Raw genomic sequence first — 12170 nt, forward strand, 5'->3', positions numbered from 1 at the left:
AAAGGAGAATTTGAGATTTTTTTTTAAATGAGCAAGTTTGAAAGCTTTGGGAGAGAATTCCAGAGACCAAAGTCTGGCTGAAGGTTGGACACCAAAGATTGGGAGACAGATGGTGTACACAAGGATAGAGTCAAATGAACCAGTATTCCTGAAGTTGGGGAAGCAGAAAATGCAAGACTAGAGGAGGTTGCACAGATGAAGTGATATAAGACTATATGGGAATCTAAAATTGTGGAATATTAATGTGACTTGGAACAGCAGAATTTTAGCCAAAGTGTTTTTCGTCCATTATCTGTATTTGTACGTCTACTTGTCCTGAGAAATTGGAGTTCATTGATGTTGGGTCAAAGGAACAAGAGCTTTGGTTTAGTCAGGTTTGAAGTTTCCACTGGCAGCTTGGGGTAAGATCAGAAAGCACTTTTACATGGATGAAAGCAAGTGATCTTGGTGATTAAGCGGTTGACGGTTTGAATCTCTGCTCCAGCTTGTACAATGTACCAAATTAGTAAATAGTTGGTTTAATCTTAAATTAAAGTAACACTGAAGCATGTGTGTAGTTAATAATACTCCACTATTGAATTTAAAATCACTAGAAATGCACACATTTTTAATGACAAAACTCTGATGTAATGATACATTATATTTTAATAATGTACAGACATTGTAAAAAGTTGATTGATTTATGCAATACAGAAATACTAATCAGTCTACGTTTTCCTTTTAAGCTGATCAGTGTTACACGTACGATTGTCGATGTGGTGGTGAATATGTTCTTTCCAAAGAAGAGGCAGAAGAAAATGTATTTCTCCTTTGTTGCAATACTTGCTCTCTCAGCATAGAGATTGTGAACACAAGTTGATATACTTCAGTTGAATTTTCTTTGACTTTACTTTTATGTATCATCTGCAGAGGTTTAGCAGCTGTCACACAGAATGAATGTTAGAAATGCTGACTGTGAAGAAGTACGGATTTATGAAGCTGCCTAGCTGAAGCTTACTTTGAATGATTGCATCAGTTGAGTTAAAACAAAAAGTCAGAGTGCAAGTCTTAGTAACATGGTGGCATAACTTTAAAATTGCATGAGCCTAAATTGAACAGGCTCCCCATTTCTGAAGAAGGGTCCAGGCCCGAAACGTTAGCTCCGCTGATGCTGCTTGACCTGCTGTGTTCATCCAGCTCTACACCTTGTTATCTCAGCCTCTCAATTGTTTTTGCAAATGCTCAGGAGTGACTGATGTCGTATTAAGCAACTGAAGGATAAATAATGGGACCAGTTTGTATTTATAAAATAATTATGGCAAGGAAGCATGCAGTAATGTGACGTTGGAGGAAATATTCAGCCAGAGTCTGACAAAGTCTTATGACAGAGAAGAAATTTCTCTATGCTTCGGGTCAGTGTCTGAGCTGTGAGCATGGACGTTGGTGAAGTGTACAAAGGATGAATAATCTTGTTTATCTAAATTATAATTTTTAAAAAAAATATGTTTCAAGTGTTTATGGTTATCCATTAATTTAAAAAAATCTTTATTGATTTTAATCTGACTTGTACTATGTCTTACAAACAGGAACGTCGCAAAATTATTCATTTCAGTGCTATTTATAAATTAATAAGCTAAGCACTGATTCATTGATTTTTTTTAATTTAAAGTTGAAATTGCCATGAAATGGCATCTGCAGTCACCATTCTTTCTCCTCAGTGTCACAACCAATCCTGCTGCTGCTCACATTCTAACTTCCCAGAAAACACAACATACATTTTCAACACTAATCTCTTATTACTTGTCTGCCTGTCATCTACATTTGAGGAAAATGCATTTGTTCCAAATATCTAGTTCAAAATTCTTTCTCTTTAGAATATAAACTTTTAGTTTTTGGAATTGTGTGCAATGTAACGCAAATGGAGCATCTGATTAAAAAATTAATTTGCATCTTAAGTGAATGCAATTCAAACAATCTTGGAGCTACTTACAGTTAAAAGCTAATCTATGCTTATGTTTGCAAAGCTGAGAGTTACAGCAGTAGATAACGGAGAACTTCCATCTTGGCTTATTGGAGTGTGAAAATCTATCCTAACTCAATAAGAGATTTGAATTATGTTGATAGTTCCCAGATCAAAAGAAGATAAAACCAAAGGGGGTTACTTGATATGTCACGTGTAGACAGTGGCTAATCGCATCCATTAGCAGTTTAATTATTCACATAGTTAAACTATTGTGGTGAAGATGAAGTTTGAATTTCTATTTGAGAACATGCCTAAAGCATGCCACATTATCAAAGAGATGGGCTCTGGAGCTTAGAATGTTCTTTTCTTATGAAAAAAATGAGAAACTGCAGAAATTGGAAATCAAAAACAAAAATGGAAATTGCTAGGGAAAAAAACCCCAGCAGATCTTGGAGTGTCAATGGAGAGAAAGCAGAATTAACATTTTGGGTCCAATGACCCTTCTTTGAACTGTTTTGTATCTTTCTAAATGCGGGCCAATTGTTATCATTTGCTCCATGGAAAGCGGTAGGGACTTGAATGCAGTTTGAGAAACGTGACAAAGAAAGAAGCTGGAATATTTGCTTAGCTTGAAGCAAGTGAAATAAATCTACATTGGTCTTGATAGAGCCTTATTGCATAAAGCAGTCGACTCAGTTAGCTTGAATGGCTGTTACAAGGCAGTTGTGTATCTGATAGCAACCAGAAAAAGGAACTGAACCATCCACTGTCATAAGATCAAAAAAGAGTTGACCTTAGTCATTTTGCCTATAAGTTAATGGACGGATTCCCACAAAATGTCACTTTGAAGAATAGCTGGAACACTGAGGAAAATTAGTGAATTCCAGAGAACTCAGGCAGATCTTGAGTTGGTCCTTAAAAAAAAACTAAATTTACCTTTAAAATTCTCCCCATGTATGAGGGAAGCCTCGGGAGGGTTGGGGTAGTCGGAAATATGTGTAACTCAGGCAATAACATTGCACTTTATAACTATGTGTGTTAAGTTAATAATCCTTGCTTTACTTCAATGTTATTGTAAATAACATTGGCATATGCCAATCAGTTAATCACAAGGTATTTGGATTTCTCTTTAAATATTAATAGCCTCTAACAGAGCTGTAACACATTTCAAATACAACTTGGAAGTTTCAGCTGACTAAATGCAATATAAAATCTGCCGTTGTCAAGACAATTATTGTCGTTCCTCCTCAACCAGGAGTTGTCAGTAAGAAAATATATCTTTTTGAATATAATGAATATTTTGTTGCAGTTCAACACAATTTTCTACAGTTCAGTTTCTAAATCTACAAAATACAGAAATTTGAAATGTTGTGGGTGTTCTGTCACCAAAACAAAAGACATTGACTAACAGGGGTTTATTGGACAGAAGGAAGCCATTTAGCCCATTGAGTTTGGTCTCATTCTTTACGAGGTAAATCTGACAATCGCAAGTGCAGTCATTCATTAATGAGATAAACTAGTTGATGTCAACTGAGTTTTAGTAACTGTTTTGGTATCTGAAATTAAACATTTTAGACAGTGGTATCCAACTGAGCAAATTTGGCACTGTATTAGGTATGGAGGCATTGTAAGATATGGTATGCATGAATGCCTACAATAATGCAGTACAAATCCTTTACATAGCTAGATGCTTCCACGTCATATGGAAGAAAATATAATTAGAGCACGTACAGCATTCAAAGTAAAGGTTTCCTGTACTGATGAGAACAATCAGAAGCAGGTTGATGAAATAAAGCTAACGATGCCGAACCCACTCCTGACAGGTACAAACGTTGCTGCCACAGTCACTTTGGTGCGATTTTATGGTTGGGGGCAAGAATGAGCCAGCTTATTCAACCCAACAATGCAGTAGTATCTGTAGACTTGTTCTTGCTTTCTGAGCGAGGTTCCAGCCAGACATTGGAAGTCTAGCTTGGAGCAATAGTAATCTCACACAGACAAGATATGCATTATTGCTGATTTCAACATTCATTACAAGTGGTTTTAGCAGCTTATATTCCAAAAGATATGGTTTGGTATCATAAATAGCAAAAGGTTCATAATTGAAGAAATCAAATCTTAAAAAACTGAAGGTGGGAATTTTGAATTGTGGGAAATACTCATCGTAAAAATGACAGGAAGATTGGATAAGGCATCCTGACCCCTCAATCTGTGCAGAATGTGAGTTGAAAACACACTTCTTTTCTGGTCAGGCATTAAGTTCTGGCATTTTTTTTTCCAGCACCAGTTCAATATAAACAATACATTTTTCACCTGCGATTTGCAGTTGATTTCCCCAGGATCTCCGCCAATAGTGGCATATGTAACATTTCCAAAGAGTGGACAGTTATGTTGTTGTGTTACTGGATAAGTAGGCCACAGGTCTGCGATAATAATTCAGAAAACAGGAATTTAAGTCCCATCTCAAGGATTTGAAAATTTGAATACAGTTTTAACAAACTGTAACTATAAAGGTATTTGTAACAAAATGAATATAAAATTGTAATTATCATAAAAACCTAACTGGTTCAATAATGTCCTTGTATAGGACTACAGTGCCAGGGCGTTGTGGTTGTTCTTGGTTTCACTTTTGTCATGCAATAATGGGGATAAAGGTATACAAAATCTGTTTCCCTATCGATAGGTGATCCTCAGCTTCTCCAACACCTCTTGAGCATTTCATATTTTCTTCTTGTAGCAATTCTTTGTCTTTATTATTGTGAATAGTTCTGATTACAGCATATTGTGGTCAAAAATCACCACTTTATTCAGTGCTTGTAAAGTTGCTGTTTGAAAAACATCTGGTTTGGACTTGTTTTTCGTTTAAATATGTCTGTTTGACTAAGAGCTAAACCATTGCCGTCTATTTAATTCATCACGAAGAAGTGCTGTTTGGGCTTTCTTTCAGGAAACCAAATTCGTGCAGTGGCCAAATCTACAAAATAAAAATGAACATTTAGTATGACTGTGTCCTTATTATTCACCTGTTTACTGTTTCTCCTTCATTATGATCTGTGTATCTGATAATTAAGTGATCCCATTGTAAACAAAGCATCTTGGACTGCTGCCATTGTTTACCTTAAAGCATGCTCGACCACGAATCAAGGCATAAGGAATAGGTCCATAGTTTCTGGAATCTGTGGAATTTTGTAGATTGTCACCTTCTAACCAAACATGACCTTTTGGTACCTAAAGAGAAACATTTCATAAAAATATTAATATTTCAAAAGTGTACAAGTACAACTGAAAAAATACATGGAAATGATATTATTTTTGCATACTTATACTAAGTATGTTATAACAGTGGAGGTCTTGTGACATGGTGAATAAAGTACCTTGGCTCTGAGCCAAGAGTTCCAGGTTCGAGTGCCAATCTCCTTAATGATCACCAAAATAGTGTTCGTAAGATGGGCAAAGATGTTTATTAGCAAGTTTCAAATCCTTCCAAAGTACTTACACCATGTGCTAAAAGCGAATAAGATTCCTAGCCAGCCATGTCTGGTGTGAAGTGGCTGTCCTCAAGTTATATGCTTTTGTTTCAGGACAGTGACCGGTTCCAGTAAAAAATAAGCTGCAGAAAACTGATGTAAATGTGTTTCAATATGCCTCGTATGTCTCTGGGTATGGCAAGTCTTAATTCTATGATAACACAGTTAGCAAGGCAAATTCATAGCCTTGACTGTGGCATTTTCAAATTGGCTGCATAAATTGGGTGGTGCCTTCAGCATCAGCAGCAGGCTAGATTCCAACTTGCAAAGTTAGACTATAAAATAATGACCTTGGATGCTGATAAACAAAGGACTGTACCTGATGAATCTACTGCTGAACATGTCAAGGAGGTGACCTTTAAGGCCATTTAATTCTCGTGGAGCTTCTGCCCTTTTTTAAATGAGCATATAACCTTTTATGCTTCTAGTGGGGAAGGTGTTTCATTTACAGGCCATTCAGGTACCAGGCCTCGTCAGACTAACTGTTATTAGCAGCTGTTATTCTTCCACATCCAAGAATTTAACATACAAGTATCTTGTTCAAAAATTGCTGAAATTTCTTAAAATGACCTAGGGACATCTTAACAAGGACAAGAACACTGTGTTAATTGTGATTCAATTTACACATACTTATCTTAAAACTAAAAAACTATATGATTAAGATATGCAGCAAATTCTAGTTTGAGTGGCCAAGGTAGGAAAGACAACTTATGCCATCTTTAGCCCTCATTATGGCAAGTATAGTTCAGATGGATGACACAGCTAAAATATTGTCATTTAATATTTTGAGTACAATTCATGTTCTGATATTAAACTTCATTCCCTAGTTTAAGTTCAGATCATCTGAACCACTTTGTTTATAATGCAGCTCTGTATCTCACAGTGACAGTTGCAACAGATTCTGTGTGGCCAATTGAAAGAGGAAAGGGGTCATAGATGAATTATTTCCTGTGCAGATTAACTTATGTTAGTACTTTGTCTTTTATTTGCAGAGGAGTGAGTCACTGACGAATTAGTTGTCTCAAACTGCAACCGTAAACAGTCAACAATGATATTTAGACTTCTCCTATAGAAGTTGTCACTTCTGTACAAATATAATAGGAAGAAAATTAATTAAACAAGTTCAAACCTGTGAACCCAGATGTCAGTTCTATTTGTTTTTTTTTCCTTTGCTCACAGATTCTGTTTGAAGTTCATGAGCATCAGGACTTGGAATGGGATATTGCCTCACAAGAAGATAAATCAGAACACAAACAATTGTTAGAATTGGAAATTTGAGATGTCTCCAAATTAATGGGAACATTGATTTAAACTTATATTGGGCTTCCCAGGTACAATGAAACAGGCCCAGTCAGCTCACAAGGACATGTCTTTAGATCCTGTTGGGTTAAAACTATACATTTGGCCTGTGCAACAAAGCCCTAAAGATTATATTGTTGCGCTCAGTTTGGAACTAAGGCACTACGGTATTATAAATGCCTACATGGAAACTGTTATTGGTCAAATTGCAAACTGATTTAAAAATCAAGATTAATTCTAAATTAATGATTGACATCAACTTTTAGACAGTCAAAAATGGATTACTTCTTAAGCCAACCCCGGGAAGCTGATGAATACAAATCATCTAATGGCTGACAATGTTTAACAAAAAGTGATTCAAACATATTTCCAGACAAAATGTAAAAAAAATTAATGGATATAACATTTACAATAGTGCCAAATTGAACAGATAGGATCAGGAAAGGATTGTACACAGTAGTAACCCTGAAATAAGCATGTCTTAGGTGATTCAATGTGTTGATGCTTTGACAGGCTGCTTGCCTAAGCTGTTTGATCTGAACTCTTAGAGACAGTCCCATTTTCACCTGGGATGCCTGAGAAAGATACTGAGCAAAAGCCAATAAGTCAACCCAAACTAATTTTGCTCATCAGCTGGTTCAAAGTGTGATGACAGCAAGCTTGTGTGTCTCAGCAATCAAGGAGTTGTTTGGTTAAAGACAAGCACATGAGAAGGATGAGGAAAAAAGTCAGAAAGAAAAATCATGCAAATAGAATCAGAATTAATCAGTTTGGAGCAAGAACCTGTGATATAAAGATAGGATGGATGTGATTGAGTAATATTTAACTGTGCTTTCTAAGGTGATGTTTATGATTATTCATATTCCTTCAGAATTATTCTTTTAAAGTACCAAAAAAAGAAAATATGTGGAATGCAAGTTAAAGGTGATGTTTTGCCAACACGAATTTTCAGCAAGAGCCTTTTCTGCAGTTCTGTCTGTAAGTTGAAATATGTTGTCAGCTTTTGTTTTGTTTTGCTTTGCAGTTTTTGTCAATGGTTAATGGAAGTATATACTTGCTTAAATATGGAAACCAAAACTATTCTCAGTATTTCAGGTGCAGTCTTCCCAAATCTCTGTACAATTGAAGAACTTTTTTTTATTACATCCAAATCCTTTTGGAACAATGGGCATCATCCAGGTGCATTCTTAGTTGTTCACTGTAGCTGTATACAAACATTATGTTCCTTGTATGAGTAACCTAATCTCTCTGAACATCAACATTTACAAGTTTCATCCCTTTTAAAAAATATTTCTGTTTCTCTATTCTTACATCCAAAATAAATAATGACACACTTCTCCACATTATACTCTGTCCTTTTTGGTTACGCACTTAATCCGTCTATATGTCTCTGCAGCCTTTCTGTGTCCTCCTCATAGCTTGCAATCTACCTCGGTTTATATCCTCAGCAAACATTGATATACAGCTCTGTCTCTTCAATATGAGGCAAAAATTGGATTCAGCTGAGGCCCCACAACTGTGTCACTCTACCAGTCCCAGCCTGCAATATGTTGAAAATGCAATATTTTACCCTACTTTTTGCTTCCTGTCCATTGAACAATCCTCTATTCATGCTGCAATATTACCCTCAGTTCAAACAACCTTTGCCTTTTGTATTAACCTTTGAGTGGCTTATTATCAATTACTTTTAGAACTTCAAGTATACTACTGTTCAAACTTCTACATTCATGGGATGTAGTTGCTGCTGTCTGGTCAAGTATTTATTACCCATCCCTAATTGTTCTTGAAAATAAGGTCAAAAGACATGGTAGCAGAGTAGGGTAAATCCCATTGAATCTGCTGCACCATGCAGCTAGTTCATGGTTGATCTAATAATCACCAACTCCACTTTCCTGCCTTTTCCCTAGAACTCTTGATTGACTATTTGTGGATGTTGTGCCAATTGTGATGTAAGATGTTAATATCATTAATTTTCTGAACATTTTTATAGCTTGGGGAAAATGCCCAATCCTTGGACAGAAACCGTTCAGTTTTAGTTTCAGTTAGGGGGTGTTTTGAAAGATTCTTAACTGAAGCTGTTACGGATGTGTAAAGCAGTTGCTCCTGCAAAAGGGAGAAGTTATTTTGATTTGTTAAATCGTAGATTATCTCAGATCAAGAAGTTTCATGATAGTTTCAGACCAGGAGTATTTGAGTAAAATCCAAAAGACTTATTTGTAGCTGAGAATGTTTAGGCTCAGGTGTATGAAGTCTTCAGGAAAAAGCTATCAGATTCTGCAGATTGGGAGTTGAGGATACGATTACATGAAGCCCATAAAGGTGATAAAGAAAGAGATTCTTCCTGTTGTGACTACCGTAAAAGGGTGCTTCAGGGATTGATTAAAGAATGTTTTAAGGATCTGTAAAGGAGTGTTTTTGGGATTTATGGGATTATATTTTTATCATGCGTTTTTAAGTATTTAAAGGCATATTGTATGCAAATTGATTTATTTCATTTTTATTTTACTTTCTTTTGCATAATAAACTTGTTTTATTGTTAGAATCAAATCTGCAATTTTATTTGACTATGTTTCATAAGACCATCTTATTAAAACCAAAGAAAAATCAAAATATGATCTGTCAAGCAAGATTTTAGTCTGGGCTCTGACTTCAGCAGGAATAACATCAATTGGGATTGTAACACAAATAAGTGGGCTGCTTTGACCTGCAAGATGTCAAGTTTCCTGAGTGTTGTTGAGCAGCACTTATTCAGGTAATTGAGGAGTATTCTGAGCTGTGTCCTGTAGATGGTAGAAACATTTTGAGGTGTTAGCAGGAAAGTTAGCTTCAGAATTCCTAATCTGGGACTTGTTCTTGTAAACACGGCATTTATAAGGGTATTTCAGTTTCTGGTCAGTAGTAACATAGAATGATGATAGTGGGCTTTCAGCAATGGCAATTGAGTGTCAAGGAATGATGGGGGTTAGATTCTCTCTTGCAGGAAATGTTTATTGCTTGGCACTTGTGTGAACTGAATGTTATTTGGCACCTGTTAGCTTAACCTGGATATTGTTCAGATCTTGCTGCATTAGATGTAGACCACATCAGTATCCAAGAAGTCATGAATGGTATTAAACATTGTGGAATCATCAACGAATATCCTCACTTCTAACCCTCTAATGAAGAGGTCATCACTGAAGTGATTAAAGATGGTTGTGCCTAGGACACTATCTTGAGGAACTCCTACAGAGGTCCTGAAGCTGAGTTGTGTGACCTCCAACAACCACAATGATCTTCCTTTGTACTTTGTACGACGCCAATCAATGGAATTTTTTTTCCCCCAGATTCCCAATGACCCTGATTTATCCAATACACCTAAAAAAGGTCAATCATTCTCACCTCACCTCTGGAGTTCAGTTCTTTCGTCTAAGTTTGACCAAGGCTGTAATGAGATCAGGAGTTGTGGCCCTGACAGAACCTGCAGTGAGCAGGTTGAAGCCAACCAAGTATTGTTCAATACAATTGTTGATGACCCTTCTATCACTTTACTGATGATCGACAACAGACAGATGAAGTGGTAATTGGCTGTTTTTCCTGTGGTTTGATATATCTGAGTGGCTTGCTAGGATATTTCAGAGGGCAGTTAAGAGTCAGTTATTATTAGGCTGTGGAGTCACATGTCAGCCAGACAGGTAAGGATAGCAAATTTCCCATTAAACTTGGAAAAACTTTTCCAAAACTTCTTAAAAAATCAACTTCTTCATTGTGGAATTCAAACCAAGGTGCCCAAAACAGTACCTGGGTTTTTGGATTATTAGTCCAGTGGGAATAACATTATGGCATTGCCAGATTCTAATCCCTTTAATTCTAATAATTGTTCTCTGCTGCTATTAATTACCTTGACTCCCTCATTCTTTTTATCCCCATATAAGCCTTTATTTCTAGTATATAACTTGTATCTTAGGTTCTTACTGTGGAGCGGTAGTATTCCTCCTTCTAGACGAGAGGGCCAATTTCAAATCCTGTCTGTTCCAGAGGTATGACATAACATGTCTGAGTGGGTTGAATAAATTGTCTCTTCTATTGTGACAAAAACATAAAATATTTGTACAATATATTCACCATTCCCTCATTTCCAATGATTACTCATGCCTCTGTGTATAAGAGAGCAATGATCACTTTAGCTACTCTCAAAAGAATCCCTACAGTGTAGAGAGAGGCTATTTAGTCCATCAACTCTGCACTAACCCCCCAAAAAGCTATGTAAGTCTCTGAAGTTGTGATCAGTTTTTGTTGGTCTTCTTAGATTGTCAGGTATGCAGCAGAAAACAAGATAACCTTATTTCCTGTCAAAGTCAGATTAAACTGACTGCAGAATCCACTGCACAGTAAAATTGACACTGGGACTATTAAACTCACAAGCACACTCACCTCGCCAGCTATGAATTTCCTTCTGGTATCAATGGGTTAACAATAAATTGAACTTTGATATATTGTCTCTGAGTAACAGAACCTGTACAATAACTCACAATACTCGATATTAATGGAACTAGATCCAAGCAGTAGGAGGGCTGCATCCATTGTAAGTTGAGGTTTCTTTTTGTGCTTGAAATGAATACCAGCACTAGGAAGTTGAGCATGTCCAAAAACTAGCAGTACATGGAATGATTTCCATCTTGAGCTATCACTTCTCTCCCCTCGCTATCCTACCTACAGCCAAGAGGTTTTTAACGTCACTACAGAAAGACAGTTACTCCTTAGAATATCTCTCATTGGCCACTTGTCATTCATTTCCTGTGAAACTGTGGTCATGTAATGAAACCATCCACAAGGAAACTTAATGTGCCTGTCTGTTTTATTGCCAGTTGTAGAACACCAAGTACAAATGAAAAAGGTTAGTTATGAAGACAATGTTGTCTCCAGCAGATGAATTCAATGAGGCAGAATTTTTTGAAAAACAATGGATTTTCTGGTGATGGAGAGTATAAACTGTAAGCTTGAGTTTTAATTTCAGTATATCTAAATAAAATTATAAGTGCCACTACCACAGTCAGAAAAGCAGACAGCAGGCTGTTCAGTAACTACAAGAATATAACTGCAATTTGAGGTTAGCGGGATTCCCTTCTCATCAAGTCTGCATTTGACTGCGTTCAGCATCAAGGAACCTTAGCAAAACCAGATCAAAGGGAATTGGGGGAGAACTCTCCAGTGGTTGGAGTCATATCCAGCACAAAGGAACATTAGTTATGGTTCAGCTGAGGCATTCAAAAGGGGACTGGATGATTATGTGGATAAAAATAATATACAAGCTTATGGGGAAAAGCAGGAGATTGGCACTAGGTAATGGCTTTCATTTCAAGAAGTGATGGGCCATATTGTCTCTTTCTATGCTATGAGACATCTGTGATTCTTCTGTGATTCTG

General features: G+C 36.6%; 2 protein-coding genes across 8 annotated transcripts in view; one reads left to right on the forward strand and one right to left on the reverse strand.

The window, feature by feature from the left end:
- Positions 1-4939, forward strand: part of dnajc24 (DnaJ (Hsp40) homolog, subfamily C, member 24) — a 99592-nt gene extending 94653 nt beyond the window's left edge. For all 4 annotated transcript variants that reach the window (XM_048545056.2, XM_059652121.1, XM_048545057.2 and 1 more), the window contains exon 6: positions 726-4939. In XM_048545056.2, the coding sequence (XP_048401013.1) occupies positions 726-859 (134 nt within the window). In that variant the 3' untranslated portion in view covers positions 860-4939. The remainder of the gene's footprint in view (positions 1-725) is intronic.
- immp1l (inner mitochondrial membrane peptidase subunit 1) overlaps positions 626-12170 on the reverse strand; it is a 173762-nt gene continuing 162217 nt past the window's right edge. For all 4 annotated transcript variants that reach the window (XM_048545053.2, XM_048545054.2, XM_059652120.1 and 1 more), the window contains 2 exons: positions 5060-5170; positions 626-4916 (listed from right to left, as the gene is read on the reverse strand). In XM_048545053.2, coding sequence (XP_048401010.1) covers positions 4857-4916; positions 5060-5170 — 171 coding nt within the window. In that variant the 3' untranslated portion in view covers positions 626-4856. The remainder of the gene's footprint in view (positions 4917-5059; positions 5171-12170) is intronic.

Source organism: Stegostoma tigrinum, chromosome 17 (assembly GCF_030684315.1).
Source record: "Stegostoma tigrinum isolate sSteTig4 chromosome 17, sSteTig4.hap1, whole genome shotgun sequence".
NCBI lineage: Eukaryota > Metazoa > Chordata > Chondrichthyes > Orectolobiformes > Stegostomatidae > Stegostoma > Stegostoma tigrinum.